Source organism: Gymnogyps californianus, chromosome 4, assembly GCF_018139145.2.
Source record: "Gymnogyps californianus isolate 813 chromosome 4, ASM1813914v2, whole genome shotgun sequence".
NCBI lineage: Eukaryota > Metazoa > Chordata > Aves > Accipitriformes > Cathartidae > Gymnogyps > Gymnogyps californianus.
This window is the reverse complement of record NC_059474.1, coordinates 82230366-82257682: the sequence shown is the minus strand read 5'-3', so window position 1 is coordinate 82257682 and position 27317 is coordinate 82230366. Positions and strand designations below refer to the sequence as shown.

The window sequence follows — 27317 nt, the reverse complement described above, 5'->3', positions numbered from 1 at the left end:
CATGCAAACTGTGTAAATAGTCTAAGATCACTGGATTTGCCAATTACGTGAACTGTAGGCCGAATTTGCGAAGGATCTATGCTGGTGGGTGGTTCCCGAAGGTGGATCCTTCTCAAGTATTTCTGGATTCACAGGCCCTTTTTGCGCAGACCGAACTGATGGAGGAGCTTCACAGGCTGTTTCAGCCTGTGAGACTTATGTCAAAATTTGGTAGGGCTTCCTTTGGCTCTGAGAAGTAACATCTGAACTACATACAGCTGGAAGCTGTAGGCCATTGAGATCAAAGTTATGGCACAGACTTTTAAGACAGACAGTGTAGTAGGTCTCCTAACACCTGGTCTCTTCGCTTCTTCAAAGGTCTGATGGGGGAACTAGTGGGTGACACTGAATCGCTCTTACCTGAGCCTTTATAGGTGTTGTCAAGATAAATCTCTTTGATTTTAATACCTGATAATGCTTTCTCTACGTGTACTTGCTTTCTGTTATAACGGCTATTTGCTTCTGATGTTTTTTCACTTAAGCTGTGGGAATCGTGCTGAGTTGTCTAGTTCATTCCTGCCTTGTCCGACTTAGAAAGAACAGGTCTTTTGTGAAAGAGGGGATATGAAGATTTTTTGAAGTAAGGAACATCAATGATGTGTAGTGTTTTCTGCTGCGCATCACGACTGTGTGCAGATGAATGGCTGAACAGCCTAAGCTGGCTCTATAGCCAGCTCCTAGACTGAGTATTAATCAGCAGGGTGTCTATATGTATTCAGCTGCTTCTTTGGCTTTTATACCGTTTTCCTCAGTGGAAAGAGTTTATTCACCGCCTTCTCAGTGGGTCATTCATTTTGAAGGCTGAGGAGACTGAATTTCTGCAGCCTAGTGCAGTTCAGTAATCTGTCTGTCAGTCTGGGTGCAGTTCTGCCAAGGACTGAAACACGGAGGAATGAGGGGGGAGAAGCTATCGAAACACAGCACTGTAATAAAATGCAGTAAATCACCAAGTTAAGAGGACAGGCGTTGCGGGGTCCTGAAAGAGGTCAGATATGAAGTGGCTGAGCTGGTGAGCGTAATTATTGAATCTATCATAAAAAAGCAGCCACCTGATTGAAAATTAACAGATGCAGCACCAGTAGCTCACAAAAGATTGAAAGGTGAGGCAAAAAATTGCAAGCTAGTAAGGCTTACATCCAAATGTGATGAACTGCGTAAGATAATAGCATAAGAATATATACTTAATGTGTTTTCTTCTTTTGGATGTGTTATTAGTAAACTTAGCCCTTGCGCGAGGAAAATGGTCTCTATTTTTCTCTGATTCCTTATTGCACTAATCAAGTGTGTGTGGTGTGGGGGACAGCTGGAGGGGAAGTGGAAGAGCATTTGGGTGGCAGGAATAGCCACTGACCACTCTTGCTTTTTCAAAAGATTTCTCCCACAAAGATCCTTGGAAGAAAGTAGTCTCTGACCGCGCGGCTTGAACTTCCTTTACAAAGTGCTGGCATAGGCTGAAAGCTAAGGCAGAAAGCATTGAGAGTAAATCTGTTCATGACTGTGCTTTTTATTTCTGCAGAATGTCAGAGATTCCAGCTTGCTTGCTTGGTTCGGCTCAGTCGAAAAACATCAAAGAATGCATCAAAGCGTAAGTCTTAGCTAAGCTTTCTGGGACTGCAGGTTCTGACGTAGTTGTATTTGAGCGGTAGGATGTCTCTCTGATCTGTCATCACTGAAACTCTAGGTTCTGGCCCAGACCTGGAACCTGGCAGTCGGTGATATTGCTTGCATTCACGCAGGCTGAGCATGTGGGAGGCTAGAGCCACCCTCTTGTGCCCCCTGGCTGGGGAGATGGGGCTTGTTGACTCAGCTTTATGCTGTGATTTATACAGGATTTTACACAGGTCTTAGACCTATATTTGTCACCAAGTCATTACAACAGTCTCTTCGTGTTCTAAAGGCTAGTAAATGTGTCTGCTGTTTTTCTTTTTCCTGTAACGCTGTGTACTGCCTTGCTTTCCTACTGTTCTGGAATGCTTTGTATGGTCTTCACTTCCTTCCTCTTATTCCCTTTCCAGAAGTCTGTACTTGTTCTCATTCACATCTTCTAGACAATCATGGTTTTGTTTCATTTGGTTGAGTTGTCTGGGGTTTTTCCTTCTGTGACGGTGTATTTTCCTGATGTTTCAGGGGTCAGTACAGAGTCATATATATGACTCCAGAGTTTTGTTTGGGGAACTTGGAGTTACTTCAGGATCTTGACCAAGCTGTTGGTAAGTTGGGGATAAGGTTGTGGATGAGCTGGCAGGCAGCTTAAATTCATAATTACGTTTTAACGTTTTTAATGCTTGAACATTTTTCACCAGTTTCTTACAACTAGTGAGCTCAGAGGCTAGCGTAGTGACTCCCAGTAAATGGTAGTCCTGTCAGACGGATCCTGTCATTGATGCAGAAAAGATCATATGTGAGTAGTGTCTTTAGCGTGGTCTTGGCATGGGAACGTTAGACAAGTTACTGGGAACAGAGGTGCTAACACAGATCTTTAAATCACAGGATGCGACATGTATCACTAAATATCTTAGCCTGTTAAGTATTTTAATCTCTCTGATCTTTCTCAGAATGTAACAATGAAATTGTGTTTTGAAACACTAGTGCATCTTAAAAATTCTCTTTTCATCAAGCATGATGCAGCTGATGCACCTCTCGTAGTAGGGTAAACTCAAGGCACGTAAATGCCAAGAATTTTTTTTTTTTTTACTAAGGAACTGAGTTTCTAGTGCTGTAGGCAGGGAGGACTAACTAGGGAGAAGATGAGCCATCTGAATTTCTGGAGTCCTGAGAAGCTGTATGTGTGGCCTCTCTGATGGTAGGGTGCTTTGAACAGGCAGATTAGAATGGGCTATCTATACTCGAGGGGTTTTTCTGATTCAGAAAATGTAACGTTATTTTCCAGGGGTATCTTTAACCCCTCTCCCCTCACATTTTTCTGGACTTTCACTTATCTCTTCAGTGCAGACCTGAGACATTCAGGCTTTGTTTTACAATCCAGCAGTTAAAACTAATGACATCTGTAATCAGCATTTGTGACTATTATTAAGAAAGTCTGGGAAGCAGGGGGTGGGAAAAGGTCCTGTCAGACGTAGCTCAAGATTTTGACAGATGTTGAAGATTTGGAGGTTGGAGAAAGAAGCAGAGATGGGGCAGGGGGAGTCTGTAAAAGCTCTTAGGCCTTTCTACAAAAGAGGCCATTACAAAAATGGGCTTGGGGAGTTGGTACAGCAGAAGGCATTCTAGAAACAGAAATTTAAGGAGACTGCTGGTGCCTTCTCAGGAAAGCTTGAAATTGAGCAGAATGGGGTGTTTGTATTTTGTCACTTCCCGTGTTGGTTTGTTTTGTTAATGTGTCCATGCTGTGGTTTTGTGCCCACCAGGTATTACCCTCATAGCGGTTGATGAAGCTCATTGCATTTCCGAGTGGGGCCATGACTTCAGAAATTCCTTTAGAAGTTTAGGCTCATTAAAGAAGGCTTTGCCATCGGTGAGATTTTGATATGTTTGATTTCCAATGTAAGGATACTATCTCATTTTATATGATAGTTTGAAATATCAGTCTTTTGATGTTGCTCTTTGGGTGTCCTTACCATGCTGGTTTGGAGTTTATGCAGTCCCTGTCGGTGACTGAGCTTTGTGAGTTTGTTCCAAATGCTTAAATGAAGGATGTTCTGAACCTGGACCACCAGAAACTTCTGAAAATTAAATTACTTTGTTGGATCCTTATGCTGTAGAAGGTGATGTCCCTAAGCTTCTGGTTTAATATTGAGGGATTTTTTTTGTAAACTGGCTGGCTGAGTGGCTTGCAAGAGCAAGTAACTGTGATTTCTAGACACTCCTCAAGCATTTATCGCATAAGCTCAAAAACTTATACCTGAACTTTACATACTGCTCTTGGAAGTTTTGTCCTATGTTCCCTAAATTTAGCCAACCACATCAGAAACTTACTGTAGACTTGTTGAAGATGTGACTAAAGAAAGCACGCATTCAGAATAAAACCCTGTATTTCAACAGTGTTCTGTCCCTGTCTACTGTCCTGAACAGTGTAGACCAAAGCTCTAGGAAGCTAAATATTAACTATATTTTTCAAATAGCTGAGCTGATCCAGTGATCATAAACAGATTAAAGTGCCTGTTTACATGCTATTCCAGTTTTGACTCATGATTTTTTTTGGTTAAAAAAAATATTAGAGACACCTCTCGGACTTTTTCTTCTACTTTGCATTGCAGGTTCCCATTGTCGCTTTAACTGCAACTGCAAGTCCGTCGATTAGAGAAGACATAGTGAGTTGTCTGAACCTGAAGAATCCCCAGGTCACGTGTACTAGTTTTGACAGACCTAACCTGTACTTAGAAGTTGGACAACAAAGTGGAAATATCCTTAGGGATTTGAAGCAGTTCCTTACTAGGAAAGGAAGGTAAGGATTTAAGCCTGTTTTCGTTGATCCCTCAGATATACTTTGGTATTTTGGGAGTTTTGGTAGCGTGTGCTAAGAATTGGTAGCGGTCTTAAACTGATGTGGTGAGGAGGAGCCTGGGCTTTCTCCGTAGCTTGGCTCTGACATCATGCTAGTCGCTTGTTCTGTCGTGTGCCCTGTTGTTGTGCCCACCCCACCTCTCCCAATTTTAAAAAAAGGCTTTTGAGGCAAGGAGCGATGGACTTTCGCTGTTTGCATGTTGCTAACTTAAGGATCTTCAGGATCATTCGATCCTCGGCGATTGGCTGGTGGGTAACGTTCCAAACAGTATTGTACAAAATGTGTGTGAGTGTTATAAATCTGTGGTGAGATGATTTTTTTAATAAAGCTAATCTGAGCAGAAGAATTGCAGTCCTTTTCTATTAGCAGACCCAGTGGTGTACCCATTCTGGCCCTGTTCTTCTTGCTGCAAGCTACAGTATGTGCCTCTACAGCAATATAAACTAATTTCTCATCGCTCATTTGTACCTTGTTACGTAAATGTAGACCTTGCAAAAGTGACAGCTGTAAAAGCATATTCCCTGATGCCTTTAAGGAAACTGGGAGGCCCTACCCTGCTGCTTCTACAGAGACCAAAATCTTCTGTGTTTTGCAAAATAAACTTAAGAGCACCAAATAACTTCCAAGTCAATTTTTCCCAAGGACAGACAATTTGTGTACAAGTGGACCAGTTAAAATCTGTTTCAATTTCTAAATCCCCCAGAAGGTGAACAGCTGGAAAAGCTACGTTGCCTTTTCAACTAGGTTCAGTCGGACTTTTTGCAGAAGGGTGGCTTCTTCTGTTCTGTGTCTTTACCTGTTGCTATTATTTATAGCACTTCTGCATATGAGTTTGAAGGCCCCACTATCATCTACTGCCCTTCAAGAAAGGCCACCGAACAGGTTGTGTCTGAATTGATTAAACTCAACGTGGCCTGTGGTGCATACCATGCTGGTATGGGAATCAAACAAAGGAGAGAGACCCATCACCAGTTCATGAGGGATGAAATTCAGGTATGTAGGAAACATAAAAAAAGTCCGCTTGGTCCTACTTATAATTGCAGAGTTTCTGTTAGAGGAGAGAATTTGGGAATATCAGCATGTGTTTCCCATTTACTCTGTCTCCAATTCTGGGCAAAGAAACTGCTGGTCTGTGCTGACAGTAGTAGGATTCCTGGCTTATGTTTCCAACTCCTTTAGTAAGGCTCTTAAAAATGCATAGCATCTGAGGGGGGAAAAAAGTATCCAGGTAGCTGGAACAATATCATCACAAGTTCTGTGAGCTGCTTTCTTTGTCCTGCAGCTAAGCAGGGAAAGAATTATCCTGGGACTTTTTGTGTTCCTCTTCACGATAGGTTTTGTGCCTTTTGAGAATAACGGCTTGAAAACACTCTAGTATTTGCCACAACATGTCATAACGGTCATGTTTATAATCCTATGCTCATGCTCTGACCAAAATCAGACTTAACAACAGTGTGGAAGTCGAGTGTGAGTTTGAAGCCATTGTAATTTAGGCTGAATTTTGAGTCAGTAGCAAAAAGTTGTCACCGAGCGTGCGAGCATTAATCCAGGCATAGTCTTGATGCTCATTGCAAAACATTCAGCACGTGACTCCTGTTTTGTAGTGTGTTGTGGCTACGGTGGCATTCGGAATGGGCATCAATAAAGCAGATATCCGGATGGTTATTCATTACGGTGCCCCTAAGGAAATGGAATCTTATTATCAAGAAATTGGGAGAGCTGGTCGCGATGGACTTCCTGCCTCTTGTCACGTCTTGTGGACTGCGGCAGACTTGGTTTTTAACAGGTAAATGGCTGAAGACAACTGCATTGACACGGATAGCCAAAACGTACCAAAAGAAAGAGGAGCGGGGTGGGTTTGGTTGAAAATGTGGCATATTTTTTGGAATGGTTCCAAGTCCTTTCCTGCATACACACAGTACTAAATATGCTATACTTTTTCTAGAAGGTAATCCACAATTGCATTGATGTTAATGAGTTTGTCCTTGTCCTTGTTCTGCTTTCTGAAGATGCTTTGTGAGGCAGGCAGTGATAACACCTGGTCACTTGTCTTGTAAATCACCTGACCTGTTTTTAGACCCATCTGACCTGGTTTTAGACCCATCGTCACCCCTTAAGAGTGCTGATGCTGCAGAGTTATTTTTTTCTCTCCACTATCTAGGTGTCTAAATGGAGATATCCATTTTTTTTTTTTTCTTCTGGGTGGGGGAGTCCTGGTTCTAGAGTTCTCCTGTTAACTTTGCCCATAGCTGGTATAGGACTGCAGAAATGTCTGAACTCAGTCATTTGAACTTCTGCCAGCAGACTGCCAGAATCTGTCAAACCATATACTTCCTTGCTCTTTTTTTTTTTCCAGGCAGGCAGAAACTTGCTTTGCTCACCTTTGAGCTGGAATGGTGTAGCTGCGTTCACGTGGTGCCCAACACCTGCAGTATTGGCTTGTTTTCAATGCCGTGTGGCACAGCGTGCTGCAGATGGTAGCTCAGGTTTGGCTCGTGCAGGAGCTCAGATCGTGGGCAGAGCGACTGTTCCATACAGCCACCAAGTACTCCCGTGCTTCCTTTGTAGTATGCTGGATTGTATCACTGGATGCTTCGAGTGATTACTGTAAAGGATATTAAGTTAGGCAATGGGTAGATGTGTCCTAACATGCCACCTCTGAGTTTCTTGAAAGAAGAGTGATGATGTCCTAGCATATTTTGTAATCTGGCAGTGGCATTGATGAGAACTTGCCAGAGTTTGGAAAACGAGAGAGTGAGAGAAATGGCCCTCTCTCAATGCCCTCTGCCCTTTCCTCCCTCCTCTGTGCCTTTTGGCTTGGATTTCTGAAGCGTAGTAGCCTGTGGGGTTGGAAGAAGCTCTCTGTCTCTCCTGCCCTGTTTAGAATAATCGTCGTATTTAGAGGAATATCAATAAGGTGCTCTTCAGAGTATGCGCCATGCTGTATGGATCAAGGTTGTGGAGAAAAAGGCAGGCAGTTTGGGTCTGGTTTTAGTAGGATATTTTTTTCTAGCTGTTTCTGGTGAATTGGACTGAGCCAGTTGTCTGGCCTATTTCATTTTTGGTGTGGGACAGGGGAATAGTGGTCAGTATTTAAGGCTCTTCATTTTTCCTTTTGACTGACAGACATCTTCTCAGTGAGATACGCAATGAAAAGTTTTTGTTGTACAAACTGAAGATGTTGGCAAAAATAGAGACGTACCTTGTGTCAAATAGCTGCAGGAGGAAGTGAGTACTGGAATCTATTTAATGCTTTATGTCATTTCAGTCAGCTTTGATAAGAGCCATTGCAACTTGGTCACAACTGGAGGCTTTAACCAGAAGGCATCTTATACTCACAATGTGTTCTGCCAACATGTTTTATATTAAAAAGCAATATCAAAAAATATGGCCTTCAGCATATTTATAGATATACATCGAGTGTTTTCTTATTTACTTTCCGAAAAAAACCCCACCTTTTTCTTTAGAGGAATCAAGACCAAATAATTGGTTCCCCAGTGAATTAATTAATGGTGCTGATTTCAACTCTGTTTTCTGCAATAAATTTAATGTGTAAATTCTTGGTCTTTCGTTTAATTCCCTACATTCCCTTGGGCAGAATCATCCTGTCTCATTTTGAAGACAAACAACTCCGAAAGGTTTCCTCTGGCATCATGGGCACAGAACAATGCTGTGATAATTGCAGGTCCAGGTAAGCTTTCTTCCCTGAAGACTGATACAAGAGGTTACGTTCTCTCGGGCTGACTTACAAGGCAAATTATCTAAAAGAATTGACTTTTTATGCATCTGATCTTGCAGATGTTCAGCCTGAAGTTTATCTTTGAACAACTGTCTCTAACCTTCTCCTAAATAGTTGAGCAAGCCGTGAGGTAGCTTATAAGCTCTAAGTGAGGCTGTGGGAAAGCCTGCAAACAAAGTACAGTCACAGTTCCTAAAAGGGTTTAGAGCAACACTCCTAGACTGAGAAATACGCTTTTGTTCATCAGTTTAAATCCTGCTGGGTAATTAATCCCAAAAGAAAACGTTTGCAGGTGGAGTGCGATACCATGTGTCTAAGGTTAAATTGCCCGAGTGTTAAGGGAGCTGTTCTCCTGTTACGGTGTGTGCTGACATATGTTCCTTCTAGCATTGCTAATAATCTCATAGATGTGCTGAAGGGAAGCCGGGGGTCGGTAGTCACACAGGTACGAGCAGAAACACCTTCCTCAGTTTCTCCTGTGTCCACGTACACGCTTTCCCTGAAGTTATAATAAAGGATTCCTTGTTCTTGCTGGTAGCCTGATGCTTCCTGATCAGAGACAAGGTGTTATGCTGTGTTGCTTTCTGGAAAAACGTTATCAATTCAGCTAGGTTCCCTGTATGCTCAAGGATTAAGAAATCTTTGCCTGGCCTCTACTAAAACTAACCAAGAAGAGAATTTCAGAGATCATAATTTCAATCTTTGCAGTCACGTTGCTGTGCCAGTGAAGAGCCACGTAGTGAATTTGTGTTGCAGAACTGAAATCACTTGAAATAGATAATTGTCCTTTTTCTCCTCTTCAGAAGTGATTTATGCCAATAACTTTTCGATTGGGTTCTTCCAGTCAATAATAAATGCGTTAACAAACCCTAGAAAATCTTTAATGGGGTTGCTCTTTCCTTCTGTTTTCCCCTTTGTGTGATTTAAAAAAAAAAAAAGACAAAAAACTCTTTGCTATTAGGTGCAATTAAATAAATGTCTTGTATGCCTAAAACAGTCCAAATATTCAAATACTAAATTCGGAAGATTGCTGAGACAATGTTGTTCTGTCAGAGCAAGTACCATGAAGAACTGCTTGTTGTTGGGTTGGGCAGCTGTCTTAACCACAAGTGATTTTGACTTTTGCTTGGTCTCATGTTTTCAGTCCTAGTTCTTTATGCTTAAACATGTTTAATTGTTCATATTAATGTAACTTGAAGTGTGTATTTTATTTAGTTACCACTTGATCGACAATATTTGAAAGAAAGGGATGAGACTTGATTTGTATGTGTGTTTAAACTTGGCTTGCTTTTGTGCATTTCAGAGCCTCTTGCTTTGCAGTCCCCAGTGACTCAGAAGGTGGTTTACAGGACTTTGGGAAGCAAGCGTATCAGCTGCTGTCTGCAGTGAGTGCCCTGGAAGAGAAGTTTGGAACTAGAGTTCCCATTCTGTTTCTCCGAGGGTCTGTAAGTGACAGTAAAAATCCTTGTATGTGTTCTGAGAGTGGAGGGACTGTTACAGTGTCCCTCTCTATTGATATACCAAACAATACACTGATATACATACATCTAAATGTGTGTACACACACATACATATTTAGTATCTTTTTCTCAGAGAGCTGGATATCTGTAGAGAGAGGTAGCCTAGACTTTCTGAAGCTGCTCAGCAGCACTTCCCATGCAGCAAACCGGATTGTTGTCTTTAAGAGCAAGAGCCATAAAAATAGTGGACCTCCTAAGCACGTTGTACTTAATTTCATGCACGTACAGCAAAGGAAGGGTTTCTGCCTCCAAGCTTTTGCCATCTTAGTTCTGTTTTTCTTAACAGTGCAACGTTCAGCCCTTTACGGCTCAAGAGTTCAGCTTAGAAATAGTACCTGTTGTTTGCCTTGTGTGGAGCTGTCCTGTATTTTGTGGGTTGTTTTGAGTTGGTTATTGACAATTGTCTGTTAAACACATGAACGCCAGCCCAAGTATTGGCAGAGGTTCTAAAGCTCTTCCTGTAAGGCTTGAAGATTTGTTTTCTTTACGGCAAGTTTGATGTTTTTGTAGAGGCAGTTAAGTGTTTTTTATGAAGATGCATGATTTCCATTATACTGAAAGGAATAGCCTTTTCAGAATGAAGAATAAACACATCTTGGCTTGGTAATCAGTTGGTTTATGTTTGAATAAAGTAAATGATGGCTTGCATTGTAGCTTTGTCCTCCTGGCTGACTTGGAGTAGTGAGATGGGAAGTAGGATACTGGAATGAATATAAATGATTTATACGTACCCTTACTTAAAATGTTTTTTTTAAATACTAGGCAAGAAACTCACCAGAAATAAAATATGAGAGTAAGAACAGAATCACTCTTTATGCTTACAACCTGGGGGGGGGGTGTGGAAATCACCTGTAGTACTTGATAAAACTGGGTGAATGATGTCCCTCTTTTTTTCCTTTTAATAAGAAAGCTAGGTTGCTAATTGTCACACAAGTGTGTCTAGGGGAAAAATATTCTGTTACAGATGTTAATGTAGTCTTGATTGTTAATTTATTAGATGTTACTGGAAAAAGTGAAGATGACGCAAAGTTTGCACTGCAAATACAGAATAACCTTTTACTGCCTACAAGAATACCCTTTTCTGGGCTAACATAACTTAAAAAAAAAAAAAAAAGAATTTTCTTTGATGCAATGAAGTAATGTATGCTCTAGAATGAATGGATGAAATAATCAATATCACCCTAAGTTTACATGCTATATCTGTCTGAGGCTGACTGGTAAGTTGCTTTAAAAGCTTGTGTATAGCTTATGGAGAATTTCTGCTCTTAAGGTAGTGGTATCTCTTTGCAAAGTCCAGGTGGCCTCCAACAGGCTTTGGGGTGGACCACAAGGGAGACCATGTTTCACTTAATATTTGAAAGCTGAGTCAGACCATGAAAGCGAACAAGGTCCTCTGGGAAACTGAATTAGAGCTGCATTGATGGAAATACTTTACTAACGCTGCTAAACAAAGAAGAATATGCAACTCTTAAGGTCTCCTTTTATCAGCAAACAGGGAATTTGTAGCTATTTCAGCAGTTATTTTGTTGTTGTTAGTAGTCTCAGTGACTGGTTGTGAGTGGCTTTTAGTAGTACCTCTAGCATTTAATAATTTGTACAAAGTTGAAATTGCTGTTTTGGCTTCTGTTGGTCAGTCCTGTGCCAAGCTTAGTTGACAATGCTTAGCCCAAACATGGACTTTAGTCCAACAGTTTACGATTTTGTGTCTTACTCCTTTTATATTTATTTCCATCGTTGAATTTGTTCTTTAAGTCAAAACCATGCTCTGAAAATGTGCAGCCGTTGGAGTAATTACTGTAACTGGCATAACGGAAAGCTTAGGCATGTAGTCATGCTTTAAAGTAATGTGTGTTAAAAGTTGCATGACGGCTCTCTGGAAGAGAGGACATGGGACTTGGCGCTTTCTCTTTGCCTGCTGAATAGGTGACTCACTTGTGTTCACCATCAGGACTCTGTGCCCTGGTGCCATCCGGCAGCAAGCTGAGTCCCTCTTGCCTGCGGCTGCCTGCTCCAGCTTTCATCCCCTGCTGCTGAAGGTCTGAAACAAGCCCCTCTTCCTGCTGCTCCTCTCGCTGTGCGTGCAGGATAGCAGCTCCTTGACCGTTGGAAATTGTCCAAATTGCTCCTTACTGTGATCCCTGGAGATGGTACGGAGCTCAGCAAGCCACTGTGTGCTGACCGCTGCTTGTCCTGCGTTTCTTTCACTTGGCTTCCTCTCTTCTTCTACATCAGCCTGTCCTATTTTTCCTTTATAAGGAAAACTGCATTGTTGGGGATAGATGCTCTGTGTTTGCATAGTACCTAGCATGAAGGGATTCTGGTAGAAGTACTACCAGGAATCTGGAAAACCTGTGTTAACAACCGGCCCTATAAATGGCAAGAGGCGAGCCTCCACCCCACTGTCTCTTGTTGTCTGAGATTTAATTGTTAGTCACACCCCCTGCTTTTTTCCCACCACCCTCTCCCATAGGATGTCCTTATCTAACCGGCATCACAGGTACGTGTATATACACACGTAGGCTCTCTGGAGGATATATGATTGGTGTATATAACAAAAAATACTTGTTTGACCATGTAGCTTCCCCAATGGAGGGGACATTCAGCAAGTCTACGAATAACAGGGTCTGAAGCCTGCCTTCCTGTTGATTTCATATGCTAGCAATAAATTGAAACTTCGTTCTGGCTGAGACACTTTCACCTACTAATGCTTGCTCCCCTGTTACTTCCCTGTTTCAGAAAAGTTCTCAACTTTTCAGGCTCATGCTGAGAGTTTTGCTTCTTGTGAAAGGGGCTTTAGCCCCTTGCCATCCTTTTGGGCCCTGAGTTCGGGGGGGGGGGGTTGAGAACCCATCAGACAGGAGCTATTCAGCTTTTTTAGAGTCTGAACCATTGGTAAGAGATGAGTAAGTCAGCAACTTTTTAGAACAAAACAAACAAAAACCAACCACTTTGCAATGAAGGCCGGAGGAGGAGGAGTAGAGCAGACATCTGTAGTGAGCTTGTTTCTGGCTTTGTGTCCCTGTCCTGGGATTTAAACAGGAATTGTCAATTTATTTTTACTTCTGTAGGCTCTTTTTAATTAAAAACAGAACGGGTAACTGCTTCTGTTTGAACTCATGCAATGTAAGATTGACCTGAACCAGTTGAATACAAACCGCACTAGATGACTTTCTTCATTGCTGTGGATGGCTGGGTAGTTCCTGTAACCTCCCCCATATACAAAGGGAGATATTTTAACAGTTCTGTGATCTAAGCGTAGGTTTATCTGGGGTCTTATTACAAAAGAAAGTCATGATCTTGTCACAGCCTTGGCAGAAAGTGCAGGAGCGGATTAGGTTGGTAGAGGTGAAACTGCTCTGCAGGTGACATGAATGAGGCAATAGGCATGGTTTGTGCTTTTATCATTGAGGTGCTGTAGGTGTGGTTATGGTAGTGGGTATTACGTAAAATTGAATAAAATATCTTGGTTTGTGACTCTTCTGTAAACTACTACTGTGTGGAGAAATGTTCTTGAGGACATGCTCCTCACATCTCAGGTTTTTGGTTTACTGGTTATACTGGAAACTTTCTTCCACAAGGACTGGAGAAGTATGACTGATGCTTTCAATAATTTCAGAGTTCTCAACGCTTGCCAGACAGATACCGAAGGCACCCTCTTTTTGGTAGTGGAAAAGACTGGCCGGAGAACTGGTGGAAATCACTCTGCCTACAGTTGATAATGGAAGGATTCCTCAAAGAAGTCTCCGGGCATAGCAAGTTTGCAACTACATGCGTGCTTACCCAGAAGGTACTTTTTGGTGTGAAACTACCCATCAAAGGCTTCTCTGAGTCATCTATAGCTAAGCCATATGGTTTATTTCTTACAGGGTAGAAATTGGCTGTTAAAAGCTGGATCTGCCTCAAATCCAAGTCTTCTACTGCAGTCCAGTGAAGACCTTAATCTGCAGAGACCTCTTAGAAGGTAATTATAGTACATGTGTTCTCTTGAGTACTTTTTTACGAATTTAACATCAGATTGTCAATTTCTGAAGCCTGCTTCTGGAGATGGCTAGGTTGGACAGGAGACTTCTGCACCTGATTTTTCTAGCCAAAGCTTTCCCTTAGGCAATATTGTAATACAAAAAAAGTCAGTGGGAGTGCCTAGATAGACACCTCTATTGGCTGCTGGTATGAAAGGTGATGTGTTGTCTAGTCCTCCTGAGAGCGCATGGCTTGTGGCTCAAATGTGACGACTTGTTTTCCCAATTATGCACTTGACCTACTTTTTCATAAAGTTTAAGCTGAGAATGAAACAGAAAAGCCTTTATCGTAACAAGAATTGATTCAATGCAAATGTGTAATGACTTTGTGTATTTCTCTGTGTGAAATTTTAACTATTTAAAGTCTTGGTGAGTACGTCTGCAAAAGTGGGGTGTTTTTTCAGTGGTGGTCAGGTATTTGCCATCAGAGTATGCAGCTCCAAGAAAATAGCATGTGAAGTTTTGCTTGTCATCTTTTGCTTCTGGTTATATTTAATAAACAGCGTTGTGTTTGGTCTTCGTAAACACTAATTCTGACCAACCCTTTTGAAGTAAAAGATAATGAGCTGGAGGTTGCAGAGGCTTTGCTGTGACAAGAAATAATATTAGAACAAAGCTCTTCAGTGCTGGCCTTAGGAGCCCGTTCTGATGTCTTGATTGTCTTACTGTTGCTAAAAAAAATAAGTAAATTGGGTGATGACAAAGTACCAATTTTCTTTTGCCTTCTAATATTCTACTGTTGTGGCTCTTGCAGCTACTGTCTACAAGTCTTCTAGAAGACAAAAAACCCTGCTTATTATTAAACAGTAAGCAACAGCAAAAGCTGTATGCTTACTGCAAACCAGAAAGTTGGTACTCATTTGTTTTCTCCAGTAATGGGATCTTTAAAATTGAATCTTTTTCAAGTGTTGTCACTAAAATTCCATTTTTGTCACCAAAATCTTTGTGTCTTCCGTAAGACAAGATTCTTGTTCCTTGTTAAAGTTGTAGTATTCGTAGGCTTTGAGGTCCTCAGTGTTTTTTCACAAAGAATGGTGATTCTAATAATTAAAAAAAAATAAATCAAGAAGAACTTTTGATTTTTACCAAAGATATCCCTGTACCAAGTTCAAATCAGTTTGCTTAACAAAATGTTAATTTTTTTTTAAATGGCAGTGTTACTATACTAATGACTTGGTCTGATTTGATTAAGATACAATTCATTTTATTACAGCAGTAGACCTTTACCTGCGCTCTCAACGCAGCGCTCCCCAGACACGAAGGGAACAATGCAGTCGCCAGTCAAGCAGGTCTGTATGACTGCAACCTCTCTCGCACTCTGTGGTCCATCCTTGCTCGTATTAAAAATACCTTGCAAGTGTATCGTGGTGTCACAAACGAATATGTTAACAGCAACTTCAGTGGAAAGACTGGTAAATCAGGATTTTTTTGTCTTGTTCTATTTTTTTTTTGTAGATGTCTCTTTATGATATGTTTTCATATGAGAGAAAAGGTAAAACTCCTCCAAGAAGCAATAACATGCTTAACAGGTACAGTATTCTAAATTAAAACAGAATTACCTAATTTTGACTGTGTTAATAGGGATACTGTTTCTAGGATGGTCCTTAAAACTAGCATTCTCCTATGCGAAGTGATGGTAAAAATGTTTAATATATTAAAAGAAAAAGACAAGTGCTTAAAACTTGCTGTACGCTGCATTATACTTCAAAACATTGAACTGTTACAACATTCAACAGGCTTTGCTGAGTTTGACAAGTTGTGTATACTTGCAGTGTCACAGGCAAAGGAACCTTTATTAATTGCTGAAGTGCAGACTTTCTCACTGGTATTACTTCAAATCCAAGCAAGAAAAATAGCAAATGTTGATAGAAGTGGAGCAATAGCAGATTTATATTGGATGCTTTTACTGGGCCCATGTATTTTTAGTCTGTCTCCTATGTGATGGTTGAAGCTGTAATGGGTTTTAACTTGTGATGATTTAAAATAAGAAATGGAGAATACGTTTTTTTCGAACAGTTTGCAAATATAATTCAGGCCAAAAAAGTGCCAAAGTTGTGACTCGCTCTTAAAGCTGGCGGAACTGAATATATGCCTTGTGCAGGGGCTGTAAGTGAGTGTGTAAGCCTTTCTACACTAGTCTGGAGAAGACTGAGATCAAGTTGAGGCTCCCTCAGGTCACGAGAAATAAAACAAGCTTTTGCAAAAAGCAGACCGAGTAATTTGTTTCCCTGGCTTGTGTGGTGCTTCAGATTAAACCCACCTTGCATTTCTGAGCAGTTTGATTCCTCCTTCAGGCAAGCAGCCTGATGCTGGCAGGAAAATAGGATATGTCACTTCAGCTGAATAATTGCCACTGTAGCCATGTGCAGAAAAATCATTTTAGGGACAGCTACAATCCAAAACAAGTGTTATTTCACACTTTGCTTAGGAAAGGACGCTCTTACTCCAGCTTGTCTGCTAACAGATATTGCAGTATAATCATAGCAGTCTAATTAGGGGTAAATGTCCCTAAGTACATGAGCCCATGGAGTGGTAGCTGTGGTGCTGCTCTCTAGGCAGACATGCCTAGCAGTAACATCAGCTAATTCCGCTTGCAGCACAGCAGCTGTGTCCTTGTCACTGATGCTTTCGAAGCTATTAGCTCTTTTTGGCCAGGATTAATGTTATCAGCCGTGGGGGGAAAATGTAAGGTGTTTCTCGTGGGATGCTGTTGGAATAATGTCATGAATGGACAAGTGCTCGTAAGAACGTGCTTTTGTTAACAATACGGGAACCCAGCTGTTGATAGGGATATTCGTGGGTTGGTTGGTTTGTTTTCCACAAAACTGCAATTTCATCTGCTTGAGCTTTGTACATTAAGAGGCTATTTTTAAGTTACAGGACCAGACGCAGAGGAATTCTGTTACATTAGGGATGCTGCTGATTCTGCCCCAACCAGCTCAAGTCCTGTGTGAGTGCAGCACTAGCACGAGGTGCCAGACCACAGTCTGATAGTGCTGTCAGAGAGCAGGCAAAATAAGTTGGGCTGCTGCTCTCCCACAGCCTTGTGCGAAGTTCCTGAGTAAATTGATCTAATGCAGGACTTGTTTCACACTTTTTTTTTTTTGTTAGTGTTGCAGAGCGCTCACCGGTGAAATCTTCTCCTTTGAAGCCCCCAGAACCTGTTGTTTCATCCCGAGAAAAAGAACTAGAGGTAAGTTTTTTTTGGAAGAGGGAGGATATCTGTGAATTGCAGTCACCCTGCAGACCACCGTCCTCCTGTATTGGAGCAGCTGGCTTGGGCAGCTCTTAAAATTACAAAGATGTTTTGAATAGAAGTCCTAGAAGAGGATTTAAACATGTTAAGATGGATTAATGGATTGCAGGTTTTTTTGTATCTTAGTGCAAAGATGAGGGTATTTATAACTTTTCCTCTCATTAATTATACCTGTGTGAGTGATCTAGAGCCACTTTATGAGAATTTGGCGCTTTTCTTCACAGACTGCTCTATATGGCAAGTTGCTGACTGCTAGACAGAAGGTAGCTAATGAGAAGCTAATTCCTCCAGCTGTCTTGGCAACCAATAAGATCCTGGTGGAGATGGCCCGAATAAGGTAAAGCCAGCATGCATACATGTTGTACAAACTGAGAAGGTTGCAAGCCAAGTCACAAATCCCCTTTCTGCTTTTGTTGGGAGAGTATGCCTCATGGGTAGAGGAGCAGCTCTTTTCCTGAGGATCTTCCTTTGCTCTCATACCCTTGTAGGCCACTGTCTGGTGTAAGTTAAACAGTTATTGATGTCAGACTTGCTTCTTCATTCTAGTTATTATTTAAAAAAAAAAAGTGACAACTTTGCCTGTCTTTGTATCCAAACCTCCTGTTACGTTGACTAGTCAGAGGAAGGTGTATGTTTTCTACTAATCCTTACCTTTCCATCTGCTTCTCTCCGATGTTTTTTTTTAATCATTTTAGTATGCTTTTATCCTGCTAAGGGTCAGCTACAGGTCAGGGGCTGTCCCTTACCTTGCATGGGTAGCTCTGTAGTGTAAAAAAAAAAAAAAAGCAGCACAATTTAGTGTTGCTCTCAACTAGTGAGAGGAGGGGAAAAAATTCTTGTGTTTTTTTTTTTTTCCTCATTGTGTGAGAGGGTATTGTGGGGCAGCTCAGCTGGTAATGCGTCTGAAGTGCCTTCCCCAGCTACTAAAAGGTGTTGGACAATACTACTTGTGGGATGTGTATGTTGTTATTCCATGGAAGAGCTCTGGGCTTATGTGCTCTTGAGAGGTAAAAACAAGTAAAGATGTATGTGGTAAACTGATCCTCCAAAGTATTAAGCAGCAAACTTGACGTTTTTGTTGTGGTCAAGCTTCATGATTCCGAAGCGCAATTAGTTGCAGAGATGATGAGGGTACAGTAATAACATTTTCAAGTTTTGACTAACAGATCTGTAGTCCAAGCGTGTGTCATTCACAGACACTTGATGTTTCAAAGCATTGGCATAGGACACTTCCATGGCTTTTATTATTCATCCTAAACCAGGCCTACGAATGTTGAGAACGTGAAGAGAATTGATGGTGTATCTGAAGCGAAATCCACCATGTTGGTCCCTCTCCTGGCTGAAATTAAGGACTTCTGCCAAGTGAATGGTTTGCAGGTACAACTTACTAAAGTGTCTGGTCCTTTGCAAGGGCCTTAAAGACATAATTTCGTTTGCAGCTGCTGGATTTCTCCTTCAGAGTTTGTCCTTGTCACAGCTCTTCTGTCCAAGCATGGCAGCGAAACTTGCTAGCCTTGCATACAAATAGGCCTCCCAAATCTGAATGTGCTGCTGGGCAATGACATTGGGACCTGGCTGATGGTCCAGATTGGTGTGGTCATCTTGAAAGTCCAGGACATCCTTATAAAGGTCACCCACCCATAAAGGAGTGTCCAATAGATGCCGTATTACTGAGAGCTTGCAGCTAGTTATTGTGATTTGGGGCTGGAGGCTAAAGGTATGGTAAAGGTTCCTTCACCGTGGTTTATTGACTCAGTAGACTGGGAGGGCAGGGCTTTGCTTCCTCTAAGTTTCTCCTTAGGAGACTGGCAGAAGAGCTTAGATTTCCAGCTGTTGGAAATACTCCTGTTGGTTCTCTTTTCACAGTTGATTTTCTTCTGTCCGAGACTTTCTGTAGAGTGGCTCCTCATCAGTCGCTGTGGCGAGGGACACCGCTAGGGAGGGGCCGTGGAGCAGAGGATTAGAGGAACTATGAAGCAGTTTTGCTTTGGGGATCTTAATTTCTATGTAAATCTACAGTTAAGGGGATTTATCTAGTCTAGGAAGCAGGTAGAGCAGCAATACTACTTCTCCGTAATGCTTGAGAAGACTCTGTGGAGTCATCTTTCTGCTTCACGGAAAGCTACTACGATCTAGGAATGGGGACCAAAAGCATTCCTGTTTGGTTGTGTGTGTGTGTCTTCCCCCCACCCCCCCCAAGAAATCTGTGTTGAGCAAAAGATGAAAACAAATGGAGGAGTTTCCTGTACTAAGCAGCAGACTGAATACCACAGTTTGTTCTGATGGAATAGTTTTACGTGTAATGAGTAACACCTAAGAGGTGGTGATGACCTGGACACTGTTTTTCTGGTTGGTTTGGGTTTTTTGTGTTTTTTTTTCTTTCTTTTACAAGTCCCTTGGACAATCCCATGCTTATTTTATTAATAAGGTGTCCATCTGGATTCCCTCTTTGCTTCGGGTTTTTTTTTTTTGTGGAACATGGACTTGGGGTCAAAACCAACCTCCATAGAGATGAATGAGTCCATTTACGTTACTCTTTCAGATAACTTCAGATAATGGGAGGGTGATCCGCTGGTTGTCACTGGGATATCATTCTTCTAAATCCTCTCTATCTCACTTAGACTGACACATTCCCCACATCTGGATCTAAAGATCAGAAAGAAGCATCTCCTTGGAAGCGTACGGGAGCCCTCTCTGCCTCAGAGCATGTCACGTATGTCCTGTTCCAAGAGAAAAATCTCTCTGTGGTAAGTTCTTCCCTTCCTTTCTGAAAACTAGTGGCGGGGATGCTTTGTCTAGAGGAGGGAGGTTTGCAGGTTCTCTTAAATCCTCTGCGCAGTGCTGGGGTGGAGTTGCTTTAAAACGCTGAGGCAGTATCTTTCCTGGCAAATGGTAGTTCATCTAACTTATCTCTGTGGACCGGTAAAAGTATGGAAAAACTGGTCTTGCAGTGAGGTGGGATACAGCGAGATAAGATACAGCTCCCTACTCGTTACAGTGCCTGCACAGATTGGCAGGGCATCAGGCAGAACTGTTGCTGTTACTTCATTGGCCTGTTTCAGTGCAGTTACGCAGCATGCTTTTCTATTGCAGGTGTTAGTTCTGCCTGCTTCTGTATTTTTTTTTCACTTTTCACAGTAGTAAGGGCATATAGGAGAAACTTCCTGATCCACTAGCCTGCCAGAAAGGACACCGAGCATGGGGCTGTATATAGGCATATCTTTAAGGTTAATAACCATTGGGATAAATGTCACTAACTCTGTTCTTGGTTTAGGTAGCAAATCCCCATTCCTTTGCCTATGCCATATCTTTGTGTAAGACTCGCATGTCAAGAAAAAAAGCTCCTGGGACAATTCAATGCAAAACTAAAGTCTAACCGTGAAGTACTGCCGTGGCTTTCTGGTTCAGATTTTGGAAAGCTGTGGTTCCTGTTACGAACAAAAGTTGAGGACAAGTTACCTGTCACATCTAAGTTGTCAAAGTGCTACAGGGCATGTGGCTAAACTGGCGTCGCACCACGTGCCCTGGGAAGATGAGCCTCATCAGCCGCTTTGATATGGTTTTATCTATTGCTTTTTAATTCTACAGTAGGAAACTGAAGTTGCTTTGAGTTTTGCTTTGCCCCTCCCAAGAGTACGGGTAAACCTTGTCAGATAGTCCCTAACTGAAAAGTGTACCTAAGGACTAATTAATAAGAAACAGTGGTATAATTATTAACGGGTAACTTGATGCTCTGTATCCACTAATCCTGATGATTATATGCACAGTATGTGTATTGTCTGGGGAGAAATCGGTAGAAGCTTGAAACCTGTTTTTTCAGGGAAGACAAGTAACCAGTTTGAAATCTCTCCTTGAAAAGTACAAGTTCGGGTAGATAAAGTTTGAGATATTTGCCTTGAAGAAAAACATTTTGAGAGAAGAATTCATCTAACAGATGTGAAAATAAGGGGGAATTTGTTTTGGTGCTGTTATCCATGTTCTGCGTAGATGTTATGAATCAAATGGGCCACTGGAAGGGCAGGTCCATCACAGCTACTTAGCAGGAAACATCTGAAGCTTTGACACAGAAATCTTATGAAGTAGGAGCTGGGTTGATACTCTGACTTAACTGTGAGGTGAGAGCATCCATTTCCTTTGTGGTAGAAATTGCTGGGATTCAGCCGCCACAGGGCGGAAAGGGGGTGATAGCGAGTGTTGTGGCACAAGGGACGTGAGCTCTAAGCAGGCTGTGGTGAGCCTTTGAGGTGGCTGCGCAGCACCTTTCCTGTGTAGAACCTCTCTTCATCTGAAGTAAGTTCAAGCTGAGATGTTGCGCTCGAGCTGAGAAGTAGTAGCCTCAAGAGGAGAATGCTCTTTACAAGCTGGAAAAGAAATGAGATAAATATTAGGAGTCACGAAGTGCTTTGAGGAGCTTTGTCGCACTGCTATGTGCTAGTATCCCCCGATTGCTTTTTGGGAATGGGAGGTTGCCAGGTTTTGAGCTTTCAGTTGTATTTCAGACACTTCTGCCATCTCAATTCCTTCTGCCTTTGTTTCCCTAGAGGGCTATAAGTGACAGCAGATCTCTACCTCTTTCTGAGGTTGGTGCTCACCTGTTCCAGGCAATGAAAGCTGGCTACCCTGTCAACCTGGAGCGAGCAGGTTTGACTCCTGAAGTTCAACAGATCATTTCGGATGTCATCCGTAATACTCCCATTGACTCGGGTGAGCATCGCAGCCCTTATCTGAAGCTTCTCATGACAGATGAAGGGAATGAAAAACTGACAGTTCAGCGGCTGCTTTAGGTAGAACCCATCCTTTCTGGAAGGCCCGTGGCTGTGGCAAGGCAGAGCATGGCAATGTCAGGGTCATTGCTTTCCTTTCAAGGTTATGTTGTAAACTAAGGCAATCGTGATTTATTAAAGAGCAAAAGAGGGTAGCCCTTTACAAATCCTTTCACTCAATTGTATGGCTGCTGAAAAGATGCAGGCATCGTTCTTAAATCTGTATTTACTCAAGTGTTTTTGGAAAAAACATCAGCCTGACGAAGTCTTCCTGTGAGTACTGGCATCTACAGAAAATACGCTGAATAAGGGCTGTGGAATTTCCCCAGTGCAACTTCTCTGCAAGATATTTGTTTATGATGAGGAGGCCGAGAAATGCAGGAAAAGCAGCTCTTCCTGTTAACACTGTCATCTGGTGCCACGGGCTAGTTCAGAGGCTGAAGACAGCCACGTACTGACTTGTGGTTCTGAGACTGAGTGACATAAAGTTCGGTCTTGCCCTAGTAGTTTAATTCCTTAAGTTGGCAGAGTTTGACTTGCTAGCTTCGTTTACTCTTGTCCTGTTGCGGATTAATGCGTCTTTTCAGCAGCAGTTACAGGTTCAACCAGACTCTCAGATTGCTTTCTTTAAATTTAGTGGCACGCTGGAATCGAGAACTGGTATGGCACTATATTTAAGAAAGCAGAGAGGCTTTTCAGCCTGAGCTAGTACAGCCTTCCTCTCAAGAGAAAATGGTTGATAGGACATGCAAGTTAGAGGCAGGCGATTCTGACGCTTTAGACTAAATTTGGAGACAATAAGTTTGTGTGAGCACGAATGAGGTGGGGATTTATCCCATGAGCTCATGATCTGTTTTCTTATGAGTTAAACCCATACGTTGTTTTATTTTTTGTCTCTTCCATGCCTTAATCTATCCTATGCTTTAATGAGGGACAACGGATGTGTTTTACAACATAAGAAAACTGAATAAGGGGCAAGAGGATTAAAAACCAATTAATATTGTATTTATATTTTTCCAAGACACCACCAAAATTCAAGAAATTAGGAAACTTGTTCCTGCAAACATTGAACTGTATCTCATCAGGATGACTATTGCATTATTGGAGAAAGAGGATAGAAATAAGTCTCAGAATGGCTCAGGTGTTAAAAGGATGTTGGTTTGGTCAGAAGGCCAGCAGGAAAAGACAGGAGCAGCTCAAGCAAGCACGGAAGATGCCTTGTGCAGTAAAACAAAGGTTAGTAAAAGAAGGTATAAAACTGGTTTTCTGAAAAGAATGTTTCCTATTTGTAGGAGCAGACTAAAAGCCCGTTTATGTTGTTGCTGTTTCCAGTAGTGCTTAGTGTCTCATCTTCACAATCCATCTTTCACTCAGCTTTGAGTAGTACTGCCTCCCTCTCTGCTGAGAGCAATGCTCAGAGCAGAACCAGAGGGTTCCCCTTGCAAAATATTGACCTAGGAAGAGGGCTGCCCCTCTGCAGCCTAGTTGTTACCTGTTAAACACCTCACCTGAGTTGATCTGTTCCCATGTGGGACTGTCAGCTCATCTCTGCCCTAGTAAGTCCTGGACATGTAACCCAGGAAGATCAGGCACATGATGGTCCACCACTGGAGACTATCAACTGCAGCTTAATAGTGGCCTCGGAGAGGAGGGGTAAATGCTTTCTGCTGTTGTCCAGCCCTTCGGGATGTGGATGCAAAAGGTCCCCTGTAAAGTCCCAGATTTACAGTAGCTGGGACAGCGGAGGAAAAAGCTGAAATTCCAAGTTGTCCCCAGTACGAAAACCTTTGGTAAGCTGGATCCTTCATAGCCACAAAGTCCATGTTCTGCCCTTGCCTCGCTGCCGTGCGTTGGTACCTGATCACCAACCTGATGTGGGAAAAGTGATTCTCTTACTGTGCAGAAAGCTTTAAGGTAGCAGAAAAGTTGAGAGTGTGAAAAAGCCAGAGGCAATGCCTGCCAGAAATGTCTCACAGTCTTTCATGGGTTCCTCTGTTGCTTGAAACTGCTGGGCGTAGCTAACAACAAGAAAAGTGTCATGCCATAAGTCTGACTCATTGGGGAGAAATCTCAGGAAATAAGGAGCTCTTTGTTGCTGTTTGAGAAAGGCTAGGCTTCTGAGCCGTCAGCTGCCCTCTCCGTCTCTCCCGAGTCCCAGTTCGGCACCTTGTACAAAAGGCCACCCTGCACTGAGTGGCTCCTGGTGGGAATGGTAAAAAGAAATTCCAAAGTCTAAATCCTGTTGCTGCCTGCACTAGGATTTCATGTCTGTTCCTTACAGGGTTTGGGGTTGATTTCTTGAACTCTGGCTCAAACAATTTTTCAAGCCTTGCCATTTTGCCAGATTTGATTGTTTCTTGCATCCCTGAGTGCTGTTTTGTTTCTACAATATCTGTGTCTGAGCCTTCCTTTTCCTGAAGTTGACCTCCTGGCAGTCCAATTGCGTGAGCTCTAATTACACTTTTTTCTGCTACTGTTAGCTGCTGGAGCTAATAACAGGAATGACATGCTATTAGAAATCAAATTAACATTATACAAATGAGTAGTCTGCAAATCCAAAAGCTAATCCAAATAGTCTTCATTTACTCCTTCAGAAGATAACGTGGTTCTAATAATTCCCTGTAGCAAACAGCTTTTAAATCTGCTAATGAATGTTCTTGAATTCTAACAACCTTATGTTACTGCTGCTTTTACAGGGTAATTTGATCAATCCGACACTGAAGGAAGGAGCAGAGAAAACCCATCTGCAAGTGGTGGCTTCGGTAAACAGATGTTCTTACTGTAATAAAGCATGCGGGAGACTTGCCATTAGCGATGCTCTCAGTAACACCAAGATGCGTAGTTGATCCAGAAATCTCAGCTTGGCTGTTCCAACCTATGACCAGCAGGCCTTATATAGAAATCAGAAGTTAATACCTCTGTGCCCACTATGCCATTTTTAACTGTCACCTTTGCTGTAAAAACACATTTGACAACACAGCGCTTGTGAGTCAGAAGGAAGTATTTCAAGTTCTCAGAGCCACGGGGATGGAAGAAGTATTCGTCTCCAGTACAAAAAAAAAAAAGCCCAAGTACAAGTTCCAGTTCCCTTGTGTTTGAAATGGATGCACTTCACTTGCTCAAATTTTATTGTGGTGAAATGGATAAGAAATAGCTAGTGATGTCATTAAGCAGAGGTGTTGGAAGTCTGTTTATAATTACAGACTCATTTACTTCCAAAAAAAAAAACCCAACCTCCAAAATGCAGCCTTTGCATTGAATCTGGTTTGTGGAGACTTAAGCTTTAATGCTGTGATGCATATAACAGCCGGCTTCCTTACTGTCATCTGGAAAGGCTGTGCAGAGCGTGGAGGACAGCCAGCCGGGTAGCAGAGGGGCAGCAGGCCGCCTGAAGCCCATCACGCTGGCCGCCTGGAATCTGCCTGCCCTCAATCCCCATGAGGAGGAACTCGTCCCCGAAGGTGGGACTGCCTGTAGCTCTGTGCCGGGAGCAGAGCCCAAACCTGATGATTTGGGTGTTGATCTTTTAACGAACCAAAATCCCAGCTTTTGTCTGCGTTCTTTACTGTGCCCAAAACCTTGGCCTGGATTGCCAGCCAACTTCTCTTGTTGGTATCCTTGATACAGTGACAGCATCCTGCTTTTATTGCCCTTGCTATGCCCGAATATACCTCTCACAGCATCAGCCTGCTACAGAAACTTTTTTCCCCCGGTGCATCTTGTCAGCCATCTAGTGGCAGATGCTTCATTTCCTCTTTCAGGTGTAGGGTTGTGTGGGATTGTGTGCTGATCACACTAAGGATTTTGGCACTGTTCTTTATATAAACACAAGTTGTGTGAGCATACAGGTAGTGTTTTTCGTAAAGGGAGCTCATGTGGCTCTGACCGGCACTACATGCTGTACAACTTGCTTCAGCTTGAAGCTGGATATTGATGTGAGTGCAAAACATGATGCAGACAAATCATTATTCACAGTCTGGTCAGTGTTTGGTAGGTATAACTCCTAAATAGCACAGCAGCTATCTTATTTGAAACACTAAATGCATTATAACATTATCTTTTTGATTGCTGGTGATAGCTTCAGAGAACTTCCAGAACATCAGTAAAGCCCCTTCGTTGTGACACAGGAACAAAGCACAATCAGTGTAACGGTCTCTGCACCGTTCCTGCTTCGCCCAAGCTTGGGCTGAGAGTCCTGGTGTTGTTGTGCGTGCACTTCTTCATGCAAGCACTGGAGCAACCTCTCTCCTGGCTGTAGATCGGTCCTCCTGATGTGTTTCCCAAGGGCAGCTCGCCAGCAGTCTTGTTCATCTTGAGATGAACGTCTCAACAGAGATTCGTCTTCCATTATTTAAAAACGGGTGGCTGAAGGATGAACAGAAACCCATTTACCTCCTAGCTGTAAGGTCTTGCAGGAATTCATGGCGTTGTGTTGCTGTAGCATCTCTTCCCACCACAGTGCAAGAGATGCACCCAGCGGTGACGGAGAGCGCTGTATGTTCCGACTCTCCTTGGGGGGTGTAAGCCCTGATTGAGTCCTGCAGAGCTCGTGCCCCTTGTGAGGAGAGGGAGGGAAGAAAGGGTGCGTCGCACAGTTGGTGACAGGCACCCACAGCTGCCTGTTTGGGTTTCAGTCCCTTTTTCTCAAGTAAGTAAATAGGGGAGGTAGCAGGTACTGCTGATGTATCACCAGTTTGGGGCATCCACTTTCCTCCCCTGCCCGGGGGTGTGTTTCACAGGTCACACTGAGGCGCTGCACTTCTTTTATTTGTTGTCCTGACAGTTGGGGTTTTTGGGGTTTTTTTGTTTGTTTGTTTTTCAAAGCTGATTACTGAATGTCAGAGTAACACTTAGAGGTGTGCCAGCTTGCTTTGTTGTTTCAGGCCAGATGTTTCCCAGCTATGATTGTTCTCACTGCTTGACTTTTTTTTTAATTTTTTTTAGTCCCTCAATTACTTGAACAAGGTGTTGCGTTTAAGGGAGACATAAGCCTTCCACTAGTACTGCAGACAGTTCATGTCTCCTGATGAGCGTGATTTCTGGGGAGTAGAGTTGTGTAAATTAGCCTCTAAATGCTTGCCTTTTTCCATGTGTCTGTTTTCTATTTCCAGAACTCGCATCCCCCTTGTAAGAGGAAGGTGCCGGAATGGTTTGGAACCTCAGTGGAGTCAGTTCTACCTGCAACCCAGGTGAAGAAATCCAAAGCAGAGACCAGAAAAGGGATTTTTAGTTGAACATAGAAATGAAGATTTTTTTTTTTTTTACCTTCCCTTCCACTGCAAAGAGCATTTTATGTACAGAGTGCTACTTCACCGCTGTGGTGTAACTGCCCGTGCTTTACTCTTCATTCCTCCAGATGACTCCCCTCTCATCTTATGCTTTTCACTGTACGAAATCTGTTATTATTAAAAAAAATAATAATAAACCAGTCGCCCCGTCTCACTGTTGCAGAGGCGTTCAGGAACCGCCGCCTGCGCCCGGCGCGTTGCCGCGGCAACGGCGAGCCCACTTCCGGG

The 27317-nt window shown here is 42.5% G+C and overlaps 1 protein-coding gene across 3 annotated transcripts in view; it reads left to right on the top strand.

The window, feature by feature from the left end:
• WRN (WRN RecQ like helicase) overlaps positions 1–27221 on the top strand; it is a 48518-nt gene extending 21297 nt beyond the window's left edge. Inside the window, exons 16-36 of one of the 3 annotated variants that reach the window (XM_050895604.1) lie at positions 1556–1624; positions 2167–2249; positions 3408–3514; positions 4257–4444; positions 5320–5497; positions 6109–6290; positions 7631–7732; positions 8103–8195; positions 9547–9688; positions 13380–13550; positions 13630–13724; positions 14999–15071; positions 15238–15311; positions 16894–16975; positions 17263–17375; positions 18301–18415; positions 19660–19785; positions 21580–21742; positions 22823–23037; positions 24498–24563; positions 26913–27221. In XM_050895604.1, the coding sequence (XP_050751561.1) occupies positions 1556–1624; positions 2167–2249; positions 3408–3514; positions 4257–4444; positions 5320–5497; positions 6109–6290; positions 7631–7732; positions 8103–8195; positions 9547–9688; positions 13380–13550; positions 13630–13724; positions 14999–15071; positions 15238–15311; positions 16894–16975; positions 17263–17375; positions 18301–18415; positions 19660–19785; positions 21580–21742; positions 22823–23037; positions 24498–24563; positions 26913–27035 (2560 nt within the window). In that variant the 3' untranslated portion in view covers positions 27036–27221. Of the gene's footprint in view, positions 1–1555; positions 1625–2166; positions 2250–3407; positions 3515–4256; positions 4445–5319; positions 5498–6108; positions 6291–7630; positions 7733–8102; positions 8196–9546; positions 9689–13379; positions 13551–13629; positions 13725–14995; positions 15072–15237; positions 15312–16893; positions 16976–17262; positions 17376–18300; positions 18416–19659; positions 19786–21579; positions 21743–22822; positions 23038–24497; positions 24564–26912 lie in introns of all 3 variants that reach the window. The other 2 variants (XM_050895605.1, XM_050895603.1) reach the window with 2 other exon arrangements.
• The last annotated feature ends 96 nt before the right edge of the window (positions 27222–27317 follow it).